Here is a 19,523-nt window from a genome sequence, read left to right as displayed (position 1 = left end):
AACTTAAGACTATAAGATGATGGATAGTTAAAAGTGAAAAAGCTATGAAATAGGTAATTAGATTAAACATTGCACATAAAAAACCACAGATAAATCATGCACTTTAATAATATAACACAATAATTCTACAAGCTTTTAATATCAGTCCATAAAACAAACATGCAATTTTCAGAAATAAAAGTGAAACCAAACCAAACCTGTCATTTCATATCTCTTTATATATAATAAGAATTCTGACTGATGCAGCTTTTTTAACTGAAGTTGTTACATAATTTTTCAAAGCATGAACATCTATTATCCTTGCAGTCTAAATATACATCAGAAAAGCTTAATCAACGAATATTCAAATTCATATTGCACAAAAAAATAAAATAATAGCTAATTTGAAAATAAAAAAAAAAAATATTACTAGAGAAATTTTCAATTCAAATGCTTACTTATGAGAAATATTATAAACTGTCGGTGGAGATGGAAAGGAACAAAACAAAAAAGAAAGAGAAGCAGATAAATATCACAAGACCCTGTTGACCTGTATTTTACCTTCAGACCCTTCTGGCAAAAATTCCTGATAAAATGAAATTTGGAATGTCAAAACTTGCCATTGATACTCTTTCATCTTTATGCTTCTCCAAATTCAAGAAAATTTATATATGCCTTGTACTGTCAGCTGTGTACATACTTTTTTATAAAATAAATATCATACACTAAGTAACGAAAACTACACACAGTCTAGTAGTGCAAAATGATAATTTACCCCTAGAAATTAATGGTAAGAAATATTATGTCGAGTTTAAGCAGTAAGTAGCATTACCCTGATAGTATGGTGCAAAGAAAAAACTATTTTTAATGCTGAAACCTTAATTCTACCTTGAAAAGCAACTGAAACTTTGTATTACTGTTACATATTAAATGTACAGTATGTTATTTCAATAAATTAGTACTACCATACGTTTGCATACATACTATGGATCAAACAGTACATACATGAAGAAATAAATATAACATAGTAACAATAGTAACAAACAAACACCTCATGTAGAATAATTATGTGTATTATCTACAGGTAAATAGTCCCAAAGACTCATTTCAAGCATGGGAAATAGACTTGGACATTTAAAATATCATATTTCAGGGGAAATAACTTTAATCTGACACTTGGATTTCCAGATGAAAGTAAATAACAATCTTTGTTTGAAAAAAAAATTGTTTCAAGCAACAATTTCAATGAAGCTAACAAAGCTTGATAAACAAAACCAAATGTTTTATGACCTATTCATTTTTGGAGGATATCTAGTGAACAATAAAAAAAAAATGTGATATTAAAGTCAAAATATCTATAGAATAACTAATCGAAGAATTCAAATAGAGAAAAATATTCAACGAGTTACCGAACAACACATTAATTCACGAATGCGCGTAGCGCATGAGTTAATTATCAGTGTTGTTCGGTCACGAGTTGAATATTTTTCGATATTTGAATTCTTTGATTAGTTATTCTTTTTATTACATTGAAAAATGGCTTTTTTTGTGAAATCAAAGTAGAAAATGTAAGGGACTATATCGTTTTCTACGCATTCACAATTTGTTTTGATCCGACGTTATCGACGTCTTGACAACGCCTATTGTTGTATGACGTCAGAGGAGTGAAATAACCACGTTTATTTCACATGTGAAATTATCGGGTTTTATTTCACTGGGAAATCAATGTAATTCATTGCAACCAATGTAATAAGTTCAAAAAACAATATTGGAAATTAAGTCAAAAACTAATTTTAACAGTAATGATGAATAGACCAGTCTCTAATGGAATGGACTAATCTGTAAACTATAGTATTTTGAAGCATGTTGTGTAAATATTGTTTATTTTCTATTGGTTTTCCCACACTGTCTTAACATTTAAAAAAAGTGAACACATTATACAGAAACTGAGACACTTCATAAGATCAATCAAAACGGATTTCACAGTTATTCCCTTTTGCTTATTTTTCTCATATAAGATAATGTCAAATATTATAATAGCCATCAATTTTCTAAATACCCTTTGCTTATAATTTCTACTTTTTGATTCCTTACCAACCTCATATGATGAAAAAAACGAGGGTGACCTGGGTATTTATACAAAATTGCATTTTTTTCTATCATATATTCAAATATTCTTTTTAAAGTTCATGAGCACATTGAGCAATGTCTCTTCTAGGCCTGTATACAGGAATGTAATGTCATAACTTTATCACATGTCATCAATTACTGGAAAGGTATGTCTTGCAAATAGTTGGTGATCATAATCAGTGCTGGTTGTGGTTTGTCTGTGGGAACCATGTGACCTGCTCCCTAGAAATAACAATTAAATCACACAATGTACAGTTGAATATTGTTTTCTTAAACAAAAATAAGGTAAAATTCAAATATTTCATTCAGTCAAAATAAAATTACTGTCACACAAGAGTGAGGATTAGGGCACCATAAAACCTTGTCCAACTCACTACTTTCATTTGCAAAGAACCTGTACCAAATTAAGAAATACATCACAGTTGTTATATCGGTGGCCATTTGAAGACATTTTTCACAAATCTACCAGAACAATCAGAAACAGAAAATTTGTAAGGGTTTTTTTTTTAGTTAAGGACATTTACTATTACTAAATCTTTGGAACACAAGAACTATCCAATTGCAAGCATATTATGGCTACCATTCCAAAGCATCTTATCTGATCTGATATAACCAAAAAATATTATATATATTCTATAATCATGATAATATTTAATTGTTTATTTTGTTTTTGTTTAAATTTTATTGTCATGGCCTTGTATTGTCATTTTTATTTCTGATATCTCTGTTGTCTCAGTGGTGTTAAAAGCTCTTTATTTTTTTCTGTAATAACAATATATAATACATATAATAATTTTTACTGCCTTTTTATGCTCATGATTGTTTTTAGGGATTTGGTGTTAAAGTCAAATATTTCGTCATTCCTGTTGAAATACCCTAACAGGTTGTCATATGGTAAAAGTGTTTGTCTCTTTCTGAACACATAATAAATTTAAATGTGTATTGTTGGTGAATTTGTGCTGTTGGGTTGCTATCTCACTGATGTTTAATCTTTATTACAACATCTTCTTTCATTCATTTATACTAACTTTAAATTTATTTTACCTAGACTTGATAATTACCAATAGTTCTTTACAAGACTTAGAAATGACTTACTCTGACAGTAACAAATGTTAAATCTTCAAAATGTTTTACAAATCCTGCAACTTGTTTACTGGTGGTGCCCTCTGGTGTGTAATGCCAAGCTTTTCTTTCTGTCACCAACTAAAACATAAATATATGTGAACATGTATAAACATGTCTCTTCCTCATAAGATGTCATATTAAGATGCTTGAATTATGCCTAAATCTTGTTCATTTCAATGTTTTGCCTTCAAATTTTTTTTTAATTTCTTCCTCATATCATAATAATAAAATACATTTTTCTTTCTAATCTTTTAATTTCTTTAACCATTTTATCAGTTAATTAAGAAATAATTCATGGAAGCCATAGATTTGTTGGACATTTACACATGGCCTGGGCCGTGATATTCGAATTTTATCCTGAGCGTTAGCGAGGGATAAAATTAACGAATGTCACAGCCCAGGACATTTGTAAATGTCCAACAAATCTATGGCTTCCATGAATTATTTCGATTTTAATAGGGCAAATACGGCAATTTAAAAACTGAAGCAAAGGTAAGATTGCCGTGGGTATGGCTGTTCTAATTTACCCTCTGTAAGATAAAAGCTACAAATTTCAAATAAATCTAAGTCTTGCATGGATTATTTCTTAAATAACCACTGCAAAAATGTGTTCAATCCTTATAATTCTTAACCCAAACCTTTTTTTTTCGTTGGCTACTATTTACTGTCAAATCCACAATTGACATGTTGTAACTAAGGAGTGAGCCTCCATGTTGACTTGCTGAAATCCACAAATTTGCAAATAATGCAATAGAATGGAATTGAAACAACACCTACCTCAAAACTCCATTTTAATGCAATATTACGCAAACTTAGGGTGTATACGTAATGAAAAAACTTCGACTAGAGAGTTTTCATTCTTATAACGTCATGTTATGACATGACGTTGATGCGCCAAGATCTTTCATGAAATTTCGCAGAATTTTATTTTATTTTGATTTTATACATTTTTAAAGCTCTTGTGCATTACTTCTTATTGTTATGCATTTTAATAGGAATAACGGTTCTGCAGTTTCTTTTTCAATTTCAATTTGAACACAACGAAATCGACATAGTGTTTGCACACAGGTTACGATACATGTGGATTTACGTGGGAGGTAAATAATAACAGCCATCAATATGCACATCTCTGAGTCTGCGCTAAGTATAGATATATCGAGAATTTTATCAGGCTGTTGTTTACAAAGCGAAAGAAGCACATCATATTAGAATACAATATAAACATTTATTTAATAAATATTAACAACCAAATTATCTTAAAAAAAAGTTATGAATACTCTTTGTACTGTCTTTATACAAACCATTTGATTAAGACTGTCCACAAACCACTCACCTTTTGATTGAGACTGTCCACAAACCACTCACCTTTTGATTGAGACTGTCCATAAACCACTCACCTTTTGATTGAGACTGTCCACAAACCACTCACCTTTCGATTGAGACTGTCCATAAACCACTCACCTTTTGATTGAGACTGTCCATAAACCACTCACCTTTTGATTGAGACTGTCCATAAACCACTCACCTTTTGATTGAGACTGTCCACAAACCACTCACCTTTTGATTGAGACTGTCCACAAACCACTCACCTTTTGATTGAGACTGTCCACAAACCACTCATCTCCAAGGAAATTACAAGCCATATCTATATCTCCATTATACACCATGACTTTTTTCTGTAAGGGAAATCAAGAATAAAAATATCTCTTCTATAAAACATTAAAATATCTACCCCTCTCGTCTAAACTCTGCCAATTCTGTTTTTCAGAAGCAATTTCACCCGATGATTGCCAATTGATATCTGCTGGATATTCTTTCATTTGATCTACTTACTGAGAAACAAATTTTTTGTGGAAAAAGAATAATTTGTCATCAGAATATGCAAGCACATTCAGGAACAAATATTTATTTTCTCTCCATATTCAATAAGATGTTATTTCACTTAAAAACTAATTTCTACAAGTTATACATGGAATATATATCAGTTAAATTGTATAAGATATTCTAGTTAGTCTAAAGAAAAAAGTGAAACCTGGTCTACCTTTCAGTGAGTGTTTTTAACTCCTTTATCCAAGTGAACTTGAAATTAAGGACACTACCAAAACTTGAAGGTCTGCAACACATCTGGATCTTTTTCTCGTTTTTGTCACACACAAAAATTATGGTGACCTATATTTGCTTACATTCAAGTCATTATGACTCGGGTGGATGTTCAATATTAAATCAAAATACATTTTAAATGAGTTAGGATTTATTGCATTCATGTGATACTTTTAAAAATACTTTTTGAAACTTTCAGAAAAAAAGAACAAGATATTTATTACTTGTGTGTTTGCAAGAAGAAAAAAACAATGCATAGGATTAATGCTATATGTGTGAGAGTTGTTAGAACTGGAGAAGTGTTTTACAGTTTTCTGAAAACTAGCTTTAGTACATAGGTTAACTGATTATAGTAGTATACTTTAATGTAAAATTCCTACAAATCAATGTAGTAAGTTTTACCAACTAAATAACATTAATCTGTAAATTACATTAAAACAACTAAGACTGTAATCTTTTTTTTTATCATACACTTTTACATAGTAAAGAATTTTACAAATACTGCAACTTAAGGTGGTACCTAACACTACAGGGAGATAACTCTGTAAAAATCAACTAAACGTTTTAATCACGTTGTATTGTTAAGGAAATATTAAGCTTCTCAATGATCAAAATTAGTGTTTGTCAAACTGCTATATAACCAGTGAAATTTTTCTGATAAAGTGGTTGGTTCAAATTATTCGAAATTTTTATATTTTTGTCAAAGGGTCAAAGTAAACATTTTGTCAAAATTTTAGGAAAATTAAACGAGCCAAATTAATATTAGTCAAGGTGTTGGGTACCACCTTAATAGTGAAAAGCAACAAGAAAGTACAGTGTACAGAAGATAGACTGGTAACTACACATTATCTGTACTAGATATGTAAGCAGTAGAGTTCCTCAGTTAGTAAATTAATAATATAAAATTGCCATGCACATCTCTACAACCCATGCTATATTAAAAAAAATCATGCACACTTTCACTTGCCTTAGCTAACAAGACCTTCTGATATAGTTTATCCACTGAGGAATATATATGCTTATATCCCATTCCTACAACCGCACTGGAAAAATATCAAAATGGAATTTTTATCAAACAATAATTGCTCATACAGCATCTATAGTACAGTTAATATGCTCACCTTGGCCAATAGTATTTTGTTATATTGGTCCTTCATTGAGTTATATTTTCTGCCATAATTTAAATTTATATCTGCACTGCAAATAAAACATTAAATAAATGTAGTGACAGTATTACTTTTTAATATTCAACTATTTTTTAGAACTTACATGTACAGTATGGAGTATTGGAAGGTCAAGGACAGTGATTTCAATTGAAGGTTTTGTTATTTAAAACCACAAAGAATAAAACAGTATATAAAATGGATGGATGATTACAGTAAAATTAATCACTATTTTATAGAACCTATATTGCATTGTAACAATTACTAATTCTCAGGAGTACAACTGAATGTCATAGTTGTGTGCCCTGATAGAAACCTTACCTCACTTGATAAAAGAAAGCTCCCTTACTGATTTTAAATTTTCGTACCTACAGATATCCCACTTTTGTACAGTATCAGGTATGTGTAATTGTTTCCTAACTTCAGCAGTGTTCATGTACTTGACAACATTGCTGTAGTTCAGGCATGGAGGTGTTAGTCTGAGGTGATTTTCCACATCTGTGAAGTCTTGGATAAACTACAAAATAAAGTGTGTATTTTTTCAGGATATAAAGATATATAAAAAGCCATATCAGACTGTTAGTCTGAGGTGATGTTCCAGAAGGTCAAATAATTTAATCACTATCCTATACATGAGTGATATTTTACATTACATGTCTAAAGGTTTTAGTCAGAGGTTATGTTCAAGGTAAGTAGGCAAATGTTGTTCAACACCTGTCTATCCAATCTGCAAAGAAGATTATATTTTATTTGCCTTCCTACATATTTAATCTGGAACTTTTTTACCATGCACATTTACCAAAGATATACATTGTAATGATATTGGTTTTTAGAAATTTTTCTCATAATAACTAGTAATTGAAAAGAGTTAATTTTTGTGAAATTTACGATATATGGTACAAGGTTAATTGTCTAAATTGTATTCCAGTTATGTCCATAGAATTTTTTAGTTAAAAATTCGTAAGGGTTCCGCGGAACCCAGTGTCTCGCCTATTTTTGCTATTAATCGCAGGCTCAACAAAAATGAGGGAAAAAAAATTAAAATGTTCCTCTTGATACTATCTTTTGATTGTAAACAAGCTTCTGTCCAAGTTTAGTAAAAATCCAGGATAGTTTATGAATCTAATAAATGTTTTAAAAACTTTAACTGCAGACTGTATGTAATGTTAACTGGAAGAAAAACTAAGTCCATTGATAAGTAAAATACGGAAAAACAGGAAAAAAATTTCTTCTAGATACTAGCTTTTGATCATAAACAAGCTTCTGTCCAAGTTTGGTACAAATCCAGGATAGTTTAAGAAAGTTATTAAAATTTTAAAAACTTTAACCACAGAGTGAATGTAATGTTTCCTGGCAGAAAAACTAAGTCCATTGATAAGTAAAATACGGAAAAAAATGGGAATTTTTTTTTTACAAATTTTACTTCTGGATACTATCTTATGATCATAAACAAGCTTCTGTCCTAGTTTGGTAGAAATTCAGGATAGTTTAAGAAAGTTATTAAAATTTTAAAAACTTTAACCACAGAGTGAATGTAATGTTTCCTGGCAGAAAAACTAAGTCCATTTAGAGGTAAATTACGGAAAAAATGGAATTTTTTTTTTACAAAATTTACTTCTGGATACTATCTTATGATCATAAACAAGCTTCTGTCCAAGTTTGGTACAAATCCAGGATAGTTTCAAAAAGTTATTAAAATTTCAAAAACTTGAATCACAGAGTGAATATTTGTGGACGCCGACGACGCCGACGGAATGTAGGATCGCTATGTCTCGCTTTTTCGACAAAAGTCGAAGGCTCGACAAAAACCAAAGGTGTGCATATTGTCAGATTTATGATTTACTTTAATTTTTTGTCAAATTACAAATTTGCTAAAAATAATCACTTTCTGTAACAAAATTTAAAACATATAAGGTACATGAAATACATATCTTAATTCAAGTACATCATAGAACTTATGGATGTGTCATATGTGTATTACATACAAAACAAGTTTATGACAATAAATCACTGTTTGCTTCTTTACCTCATGTGTCCAAGTGTTGTGTGGGGATATGCTTCATTCTCTAGTTAAAACTTGTGTCTTAATGATTGATTTCAAGCATCATTCTCATAGGTTATACATGTTCCCTTCTCATAAAATAATATTAAGGCTTTTTCACACACTGCCATTGTTTCCCCTTAGTAATGAAACAGTTTGCATTACTCCTAGACATTGAACTAGATTACATGGAATCAAATCTATATGGGACCAGTATTTATCAGTATTTGTCAGTATTTCCCAATAATTACAACTGACCTGCTCCATACTAGTATTGACCCTTGTTAAGGTACATTCCTAAATAAATTGACTGATCAAGCTAATCAAACCAAACATCTAACAATAATTTAATTTTGGATGTAACACGTCTTCTGATTGGCTGAAAGTGTTTTGTCTATCAGCTCATATACATAATTTTGTCATGTGACCTTGACGTCACCAACGTTTTTTTTTTTAAAATTTACTCCTTAAAAATGGAATTTAGAATTAAATTATAAGGAATGACTGTAATATTTTTTCTGTCTATTCGAAATAACCTAAAAAATGTGGTGCACACTTTTAAATAACCCTCTATGCAGGTTATTTAGTGTGCACCACATTTTTTATGTTATTTCTTCATAGACTGAAAATATATTACAGTCATTCCTTAAATATTACTTTACCTTCATTTTCTGGGAAAGAAATGGATTATTTTTCATTTGCCACTTCTGATGTGTGAATGCCACTTTATTCGACTCTTCATCAAAATAGATGCCAATGCCACCTTCACATGTACCATATAAGTTATACTCATTTAAACCACTGCCATACACAACCTCCATTACAGGACCTAACTGTTTTTAATAAATACAAACATAACATGAACACATATATAAAATACAAACATAACACAAACACATGTATAAAATACAAATGTAACACGAACACATGTATGTATAACAAGTATGTGTGTCCACATGACACCATGCCCTGCTCACAGTATCACATCACCACGTTCAGTGAACTGTGAACAATAGGACACCATGCCCTGCTCACAGTATCACATCACCTCGTTCAGTGAACTGTGAACAATAGGACACCATGCCCTGCTCACAGTATCACATCACCACGTTCAATGAACTGCGAAATCAGGGAACAAACTCTAATTTGGCATATATTTTAAAAAGTTCACATCATAATGGACTTAGGTATTAAGGATTTGAAGACTGGGATGACAGACATTTTGCTCAAATAAACTAAGATTTTTTTTTAATGTAAATACATGTACCAATAACCATAACTAAAAATTATGAAATAAACTAATACCTAAGATTGGAAATATATACATCAAATACCATAACATACTATTATTCTGTAAAAGAACAAAGTCATACTAAGTTTCCTGGTCATAACTTACAGCTTTGCCACAATCCTCCTTTCCTCTGTTCTGTGAAAATGCACACCTTGTCATGTTACCCTGACAACAGTACTTTGATAAATCATCCCACAAACTGAAAGTAAATACAACATACTCATTCATAGCAAATGTGGTAACAAGAGTATAATTTTTAATATAATTACACCTTATATAAGAATCCTGGGTTTTGATTGGTTGATAACCAGTGTATTTTTCACCAATTTACTTTTATCAAATGAATATCGTTCATTTTTAAACAGCGCAGGGGTATATGCAAAAAGGATATGCCTTTTTTGCCATTTCTGCCATGGTATTTGCCAAAAAATACTCTATCCGACTGGACGCTTGTACTGTCACGATCATCAATGCGTTTTATGTCACGATCATCAATGCATTTTATGTCACGATCATCAATGCGTTTTGTACGTTAACATTCGATGTAATTAAACAGATATAGCATGTTCTTGAGGGGTATTTGCGAAAAATACCAGTCTTGAGAATGAATTTCCCTCGCCTTACGGCTCGCTAAATTTAACATTCTCTCGACTGGTATTTTTCGCAAATACCCCTCCTTTACATGTTATATCTGTTCAAGATAGAATAGATATAATGGTGGATGTATTACTGTAAACCAACTTATTTTCACAGATACCTAATTTTGCTTTCAGCCCTTTTCTGCTGACTTCACAGAGATTTATTTTTGTGTTTTCCTAATTTTCTTGATGTATTTATACATGTATAAGGGACGACCAAAGTTTTACATATCTCTGACATTTCTAATCCTATTGAAAGTCATGAAAAAAAATCACCTGCAAAAATGAGTTGGTTTACAGTATGTTCAACTTTCCTGTTCTCTAGATTTTTACACACGTTGAAGTACTTACAGGTGATGTTTTTAATCAACGTGGAAAATTTCCATTTAAAACTTTGTAGATTTCCATCCTGTCAGACAGATTAGGACAGCTATGTTAAGAAGTACGGATGTCTAAGTCACAGTGAGCTTATTTATTAGTGCTTAAATTAAACTGATCAGTTTTGGATATATTTATTGATTTCTTCACTAGTGCATGACCTAAATAATATCTTAACACATAATAAAAGGATAAAAATATTTATTATATTAATTTCTTACAAATTTACCTTAATTTATTTTAATTAAAATAAAATTTTGAAATAACATATATGTGCAAGAATTCACATAAAAACTAAGGATTCTACAATCACTGAACTAAACTGCTATGGCAGCATAAAACCAAACAATTATCTAAACTAAATTGCTTACTGCTTACATTTTATATATAAAAAAAGTTTTTTTTATCTGGACATGCATGGGAGCTTAGATATGATAATTTGCATGAACAAGGAAAGATCTATATGCGAAAGCCACAATTAATGACAGCTTGCAGAAATAACACTATTTGTTTACCTGTCCCCTATCAATCCATGATAATAGGCGAAGTAAACGAGAGAATCAGAATTCATACTGTCATCAGATAAACCATTTCCTACAACAAAGCCTTTGAAGTTGATAGCAGTATCATCAACAACTCTGGCAGACAGTGTTGGAACATAAATACCGCCATAGCTTTCACCAGTTATATAAAAATCACTTTTGGCATATTCCGGAAACTTTTTGAAGAAATTTTTCAATGCCATGTGATTGTCTAGTGCCACTTGATCATCATCTGTTGTGTAGTTTTTATCTTGCGAGTAAGAGAATCCTACCCCCGCTGGAGCCTCCAGATAAATCATATTGGCTACCTTTAAAGATAATCAAATATCTATAATTATTACCTTCATGTAAATGTTTGAAATAGAAAGTATTTACAGCCAGTCTATCAGCGATAAAGAATAGTGCCTTTTTGTTTTGGACAGCTGTATTAATATAATACATATCATGACAAATTGACCTCTACCACAAATGTACATAATAGTTGTTACTCGTTGATTATTTATATTATATCTGTATCATGTGTATATTTGGGTATTGGTTTGGAGTGGCACAATGAATGTGATATTCTCTCTTTACAAAGTTTGGAGATTTTCAAATAAATCTGTTATCTTATACCATGTTGAAGAGGTAAGCACTGCAACTCTTTCCAATGGTTGTTTTGTAGCATGGACTTCTATACATCACCTATTTGTCCTATTGTTCTAGGAATTAAAAAATTTTACTCAAACAGTTTCAAAATACATGCTATTCAAAAGTGTACTTCTTATTTTCTTAAATCATATTTCAGAATAAATGGAGAATGTGTCCATGGGACACAGATGATGCCCCCGCTTGCATATAACGTTAAAAAGGGACATAACTCAAGAACGGAAAAATGACGCCACCCAAAGGAGTAGGTTCGATAAGGCCCTAAAATGGCCCTTAATTCTAGCTGAAATTTGAAATTAGGATTTATTGACTAATGTCACAAGGAATCATAGGTAATATAATGACTAGATTGCAAAAACGTCTTTTTGTTGAAAATTTATGTTTTTGCGTTCTATTCATGATGTCACAAAAAGCACTCATTTTGATTTTCTGCGAAAATTCGATGAAAACGGGTAAATTTACATCGATTTTTAGGAGAGGAAACATACAGCGCATGCGTCGACAACAAAGATATTTTAGCCTAATGTTTGTTATGAAATTTTACATATCTGACTTGAATATTTTGTTTATTGACGCCTGCGCTCTATGTTTCCTACGTCGTAATTAGGTTGAAATCAGGTCGATTTTGTCCAATGTCGCAAAAATCTCTATTTTTAACCTATTTGGGATGTAAAAATCAATGCTTGAATATAAAACTTTGGCAAAAATAATTTTATTTAACTTTCTCGCATGTCTTTTCGCCAACTTAAAACACGTTTTATCCTGAAACATTGCACTAAATAATTGGGGCCAAATTTGGCCCTTACTGAACTTACTCCTTTGAACTTGATCTGAGTTTTGTGGTAATAAGCATTGTGTATAAGTTTCATAACATTTGGTTGAGGCAAACTTAAGTTAGAGAACGGAAACAAAAAATTCAGCAATTTTTCCCTTTGTAAAGGAGCATAACTCTAGAACGGTAAAAGTGACACCACCCACTGGTTGAGACAAACTAAAGTTAGAGAACGGAAACCAATTTTGGGACAAGAGTAACAATTAATGCCCCCTCCAGTGACGGCTGGGGCATAATAAATAATTCTTAACTTACATTATTCCAGCTGTGTGGATTATATGTAACACTAGCTCCATCTTTACCAATCTAAAAATAAAAATTCTTGGTATTATCATAATACTCTTATACTGCTGATTAACACAATGAATACTGTAAACTCAGAAACTATTGTGATGTTTTCATTAATACGAAAAAAACAGTACCAGGTTTCGCAATAATAAAAACTTGCATTCATAGTTTCGGTAGTGATTTTCTTCATGAAATCTTTGCATTCACATTAATTTGATTTTGTATTTTTGCCAGAGGTCAAGGATTCACAACAATAAATGCATGCATCAATTTCTGAGTTTACAAAATGGGATTTTTTATTGAATTTTAATAATGATGCTAGCAAAATTACTATGATAATATGTCCATTTGAATATTGTCAGAGATATTTGAAACTTTCCTAGAAAATGATGTGACTTATAATTCTAAGTTGAATCTCACCATAATTTTCAAATTTCAAATCCTTAAATGGCGTAGCTTACAACAAAAATTTTTACAAATATCATCTGAATTGATTAAATTGAAATAATTTCTGAGAAAGTCTGTTTCTCTGAGTCCTGAAAATTACAGTGATGCTGAAAGGAGCTAATGGCTGTTTTTCTTAATTTTTGGCAATCTCTTCAACTTATTTCTGTCTTTTCTCTTATCAGACACATCATGAGATTTGAACTATGACCCTAGTTCAAATCCTTTTTACTTGTGTACCAACAGTGCATATAAGATGATATGATATTGACAACACAAGTATTTTGAATAAATTAAATAATTCTTTAGTAATACATGTATTAGCATTTATATGTATAAAAACTCTTTTTCATCATTCAAATGTAATGCTGAACTGAAATAACTTAAAATTCTTAGCTATGGAGAAATGGATTATGCAGCTGCCTACAATATATATATCAATTTCAAACATACACATTGTACAATAAGTTATTTTACCCTAAAAGGTCCATGTTCTGAGAGTAAACCTAAATCAGAACTACATCCTGGTCCCCCATTCATCCACAGAACCAGAGGATCTTCTGATGGTTTATTAGCTGACTGTATAAACCTGGCAAAGATAAAGACAATATTTTACCCACTTTATATACACTTTTTATTGTTTTGCATCATCAATATTCTTCTAAGGAATGACAAGTATTGAAACCAAAATTGCTGAGGCAAAAATTTGGTAGAGGTAAGGTAAAGGAAAATTAACAAATTAACTAATGAATTATAAGATTTAACAACTAGTACCTGGAATGGTATTCAGATGTAAACAATTTACCAATAACCATGTTCTGTGAGATCTGGATTTGAAATAGACAAAGTTATCTCTCTTGGTATTTAAGCAACTTGTCCTCTAATTTCCCCTTCCGATCCTATCAGAAATGAGTTTTCTTAATACAAAATTTGAGAAACCCTGATACTGTCAATTTTTACAATATATTCTATTTTCTTTTAAACTATGAATATTGTTTTTTTCTTACCAGTAATGTAGCTGTTTTGTTCCAGTAGCATTCAAATACCCAGAGTACTGTTTCCAATATGGCTGCTTGTGTAGTCCTGGCATGTATTTAATTTCATCTGCAGGTGGCGCTCCATAACTCATATGAAGTATCAAAGTAATTGTCAAAACTACAGTAGTCCACATGTTTGTGATCTGAAACAAATAAATTGTCTGTTATTGGTGCTGACTAATTAGCATCAGAAAAGATGTGTCTATGGGGATAGATCTAGCTGATATGAGTGAACAATTGTACATACAGTACACTTTTAATAGGACATACTGAGATAAAAGACAAACATGGTCTGATGTCTGTCCTCCCATGACAGACCATGTGTCTGTCTTTTGCCCTTTAGATATATAAGTTAAAAAAAATAAAAATCATTTAACACCTTGGTCATGTGGAATCATAAGGTTATACCTTGCACAATCTTACCAGGTGACTGATACACATGTTACCCCTTCTACATGTACTTACTGATAATACAAATGATAAAAATTGACCTTTTTCAAAGATAAATTTGATATATATACAAGTATATTTTTTATGTTCTTCTACTTATTAACAAATAAACATTTCAAAATGACACATAGCTGTCATTTTAGCTGATAATATAACTTTAATCTAATAGTATATATATAGTTTGGCATTTTTTACATAAATATATATACATTTGTACTCTAAAATGTAAGGTATGAAACACTTTCAAATAGTAATAAATACGTTTCTTTCAATACAGCCATAGGGCTATAGGACTCCTCAGTCTGAATTGGGCAGCTATATAGATCTACTGAGAGAGATTAAAGAATATACAGAAAACCTAAAGCCAAAAAGCTTATCATGGTTATTATATCATGGACACCAGAACATGCTAACATACCAGTTAATGATGAGGCTGACATCCTTGCACAACCAGCAGCATAGGAAGCAAAAGATTTACAACCATAGTGCTACAACATAACCTCCTTACAGGATGTCAAACAAGGGGCATACAAGAGCACTGTAATAAAATGGGAGAAAAGATTAAAGATATTAGAAAAAGGCCCATAGGGATCTATATCAAAAGATACTGACCATCAATCATACAATCTTTCATGACTTCCTGACCAAAACATACCATACCACATTTGCTCAGCTGAGAATAGGATACTCAGAACTCAATCACAACAAGAATCAAGTAGGCCAAACTAATTCCAATGAATCATGCAAATGTGGAGCACAAGAAACACCTCACCACCTTATCCTTCAGTGTCCCTGCTATGAATTGAAAATGAAATTATGTACCACAAAATTACTGAAGAGGTCTAGAACAATCGGGATATGTGAAGTCATCTTAGCCACTTTACTTACTATCCCCCTTAAGACAGCTCTTAAGATTAAGGATTGAGGAACCCCTTGATGGTTTGGAAAGGAATCCGACTCAATGTAAACATGCTTTAGAAAGCTTTCCCGATACAGGCATACCATAGTGAAATATTTGCCATTATTTGACTTTTATTGCTTAGTTCAGATGGTTCAAAACATTGCCATTTTGTACAAAAATGCCAGACTGAATCTCATTTTTAATTGTTTTTGGGCAAAATGAAATACTTTCATTATTTCTGTTTCCTGTAATTAAAAGAAATCAACATCATTGATAACAATTGTTGATGTCAGTATGATTTTGAATGGCGAGCGATTTCAAGTAATGATCAATTTCTGGGGACAGGAATTACAAAAAGTATAAATTGGAAGAAAAAAAAAGAATGTACACGTTTTATTTAATGACCTGAACACATACATGTATGGTACTAACAAGCAGAATTCAGAACTAACTAACACTTTATTAATACTGTTAATTTTATCATACATTTGTAAAATCATTGAGAAATACATAGGCATCCCAACTATATCTTTAAAAGTTCAAAAAGGAATTACAAATTGGAGTTAATATAAATACACCTGTAGCAATCTGCTTCAAAATACAAAATGACCATTTACCGGTAAACCATATTGTATTTTTTCTTTTATGGAGATTTTGAATATCACAAAGACATCCATTTTTTTTTCATTTTTCCTATTGGTTACCAGTCATGCCTGTATCAAAGCTTGGGCACAACCATTTTATTAAAATTCATACAGTTGTTTTACCTAATTAGCTCTGTGTTAGGTGTCTTTGTTCAAAGAACATCACTTTTAACAACTAAAACTGATGCAAATCGAATATTAATATACATTTATTGACTTTTGATGAGGTTGAATGATACAATGATTTATGAACCCCAGATATATGATATTCACCAAGGCAAAGTCATTGTATCAACTGATATCAAAAGTAAATAAACTGCTTCGCTGAGCGCAGCTGGATACGCCCGCAGAGGTCCAACCCTGAACAGTTGGGGCAAAAATGGACAGAATATTCAAGCTTGATACAGGTCTGAATTTGGATTGTAATTAAATATTTGATATATTAAAGGTTTCTGAATAAATGTAGTCAAAGAACTTGAAATTGGGTATATGACAGATTTCTTGCTGTTGTGCAATACACTGTGCTGTTGCGTAATACTTAGTAAATCTGTTGTCAGACTATAAACAAATAAAATCTTATAACTTGGAAACATAAAATCAAAATTTATAAAAATTAAATGGGAGCGTACAAAAATAGATATTAACAATTTACCAAAGTTTCATAAAAAATGCTGAAAGCATTTTTGAGTTATTGTCTGAAAACTGGAAAATCCCCCTGTAATGAATAAAACCCCATAAATCGGAAACATATAGTCTGAAATTTATAAAAATCAAAAGGGAGCTCATGTTGATAGAAATAAACAATTCACCAAAGTTTCTTGCAAATTGGTGAAATTGTTTTTGAGTTATTGTCTGAAAACTAGAAAATCCCCCCTATTTTAATGAATAAAACCCCAAAACTCGGAAACGGTAAATCCGAAATTTATAAAAAACAAAAGGGAGCTCACGTCAATAGATATGAACAATTCACAAAAATTCCTTGCAAATTGGTGAAATTTTTTTTGAGTTATTGTCTGAAAACTAGAAAATCCCCCCTATTTTAATGAGAAGATATAAACAATTCACCAAAGTTTCATACATATTGGTTAAAGCGTTTTTGAATTAATGTCCGATATGTTGACAACGGACGGACAGACAACAGTATACCATAATACGTCCCGTAAACGGGCGTATAAAAATTGTTTTATTATATGACTTCTTTTTTTATTCTCAAATTTTCTAGTATTCGTTCAAGAGATTTAACAGCTCCTTATTTTTATAACTAAATACAAATATATTATCTGCTTTGGCAGTTGTTATCTTTTATAAGTTGTAATTTTCAATAAAATTTACTAAAATAACCAATTTCAAGAAAAGAAAAACAAAAATTTTGATAAATTCATAAACCTTCCACATTGATGTTGCGTATAAAAATAACTATTTAGGTAAATGATAATTGTTAAAGTGTTTCAAATATTATATTAATATTCATATAACCGCTCATGATTTTTCCTGTGTTCATGGTGTTGAATATAATATTTTACAAAAGTAGATTCACTTTCCTTTTAGCCAATGGGAAAACAGAAATTTTATAGTCATATAAGCATGACCATTTGATATTCTGGTGAGATGGGGGCTATCTATTTTCATCTGTTGTCACACATGCTTATTTTTTTCCACTGCTTCGTTGCAGGAAAATATATTTTCCCTTTTGCACAACTGTTTACTGCACTCAAGTCTGATTTTAACGTTGACTTCAAGCCGACTACACAAAACTTAATTCAATTCAAAATATTTTATTGTTCAAATATCAAATGTACATTTAAACATAGGCCTGAGGGATTGGACAAAAGGCAATGCCTATACAAATCCTTTCCCATACAAGTTGGATTGAATAATCTGATAATATATAATATATTTCTGATAATTCATAGATCATTCATTATTGCAGCGAGTCAGGGGAGGCAATCCCCCACTTCTTGAAATATTGGGTATGCATATATAAATAATAATTATCAGTGAACCCTTGAAAGTTTACTATTGAAGATAATTATGTCAAATTCTATACCACATTAATAAGTAATGTAAAGAATCAAATAAATCTTATAAGTGATATTTACTCTAATTCACTAACTCACTGCAAGAAAGACTTGTTCTATTCATATAAATTATGCTTGAATTAAAAACTAATGTATACATACTTCATCCCCTTTCTCATGTAACGCCTGCATCATATTAAGAATTATTGCCCCTTACTTTGCAAAACTTAAAACACTGTAACATAAGTACATGATATATATATATATATATATATATATCTTATAAAACATTTTCAAGAAGATTGCCTTTTAATCCCAAAGGGGATTAGATTGCCTTTCACCATTGCAACATCAAATATGACATAAAAAATACCCACATCAGTAATAAACGTTAGATACAATTCTTCTTTCAAACAATGTCCACATCCAATGACAATGTAGTCAATTTTCTATTGGAATGTCAAAAATAAGGAAATCTTTGAGATAGACCAGGAAGAAATAAATAGGAAAATTTATTTTCTTTGACAATAACGATAAAAGTTATGGTTCGCCTATTGTTAGGATTAGGAGTAAACATATTTTATATATACCTCATACAATGACAACCTACCAGAGAAATATTATCATTCAGTCATGAGATTCTTTCAAAGTTTGATCACGTGAATATTTTTTCGTGTGATATGGGATATATCTGATACCCAACTATAGGAACTTTTGAGTATCACATTCTTTACTGTTCATTATTTTTTACCATTATTTTATTTGTCTGAAATTGCAAAACAATACGATTGGTGTTAAGGTAATTCCTGAGAATATGTATTTTTTGTTTTGAATTTGAAATAGTCATTTGGTTTTATCCTACTTTGTCGTTGGT

General features: G+C 30.9%; 1 protein-coding gene across 5 annotated transcripts; it reads right to left on the bottom strand.

Annotated features, from left to right (window-relative positions):
* Positions 1 to 1,733: 1,733 nt before the first annotated feature.
* Positions 1,734 to 19,361, bottom strand: LOC127702385 (lysosomal protective protein-like). Of its 5 annotated transcripts, XM_052206543.1 has the most exons (13): positions 19,260 to 19,343; positions 15,505 to 15,624; positions 14,607 to 14,779; positions 14,077 to 14,188; positions 13,123 to 13,173; positions 11,361 to 11,695; positions 9,935 to 10,028; positions 9,201 to 9,371; positions 6,866 to 7,014; positions 6,302 to 6,377; positions 4,824 to 4,910; positions 3,205 to 3,312; positions 1,734 to 2,331 (listed from the first exon to the last, which is right to left on the bottom strand). In XM_052206543.1, exons 3-13 carry the CDS (start codon positions 14,768 to 14,770, stop codon positions 2,245 to 2,247), a joined length of 1,434 nt encoding a protein of 477 aa, XP_052062503.1. In that variant the 5' UTR covers positions 14,771 to 14,779; positions 15,505 to 15,624; positions 19,260 to 19,343; the 3' UTR covers positions 1,734 to 2,244. The 5 variants fall into 5 exon arrangements, with proteins under 5 accessions (XP_052062503.1, XP_052062500.1, XP_052062501.1 ...); XM_052206540.1 differs by lacking the exons at positions 6,302 to 6,377; positions 15,505 to 15,624 and adding an exon at positions 6,456 to 6,531 and having other exon boundaries at positions 19,260 to 19,361; XM_052206541.1 differs by lacking the exon at positions 15,505 to 15,624 and having other exon boundaries at positions 19,260 to 19,361.
* Between the last annotated feature and the right edge of the window lie 162 nt (positions 19,362 to 19,523).

The sequence above is a fragment of the Mytilus californianus genome, unplaced genomic scaffold, assembly GCF_021869535.1.
Source record: "Mytilus californianus isolate M0D057914Y unplaced genomic scaffold, xbMytCali1.0.p SCAF_5, whole genome shotgun sequence".
NCBI lineage: Eukaryota > Metazoa > Mollusca > Bivalvia > Mytilida > Mytilidae > Mytilus > Mytilus californianus.
Note: the sequence above shows the minus strand (reverse complement) of the source record. Positions and strands in the feature narration are given on the sequence as shown.

What these genes read in the sequence shown, in the direction of transcription:
- LOC127702385 (XM_052206540.1), bottom strand. Translation starts at nt 14,770, where the DNA reads ATGTGGACTACTGTAGTTTTGACAATTACTTTGATACTTCATATGAGT. An exon ending in CAGAACATGGACCTTTTAGG is followed by an intron (nt 13,174 to 14,076) that starts GTAAAATAACTT and finishes TTTTATTTTTAG; the next exon opens with ATTGGTAAAGATGGAGCTAG. An exon ending in TAACATTTGTTACTGTCAGA is followed by an intron (nt 2,332 to 3,204) that starts GTAAGTCATTTC and finishes TGTTATTTCTAG; the next exon opens with GGAGCAGGTCACATGGTTCC.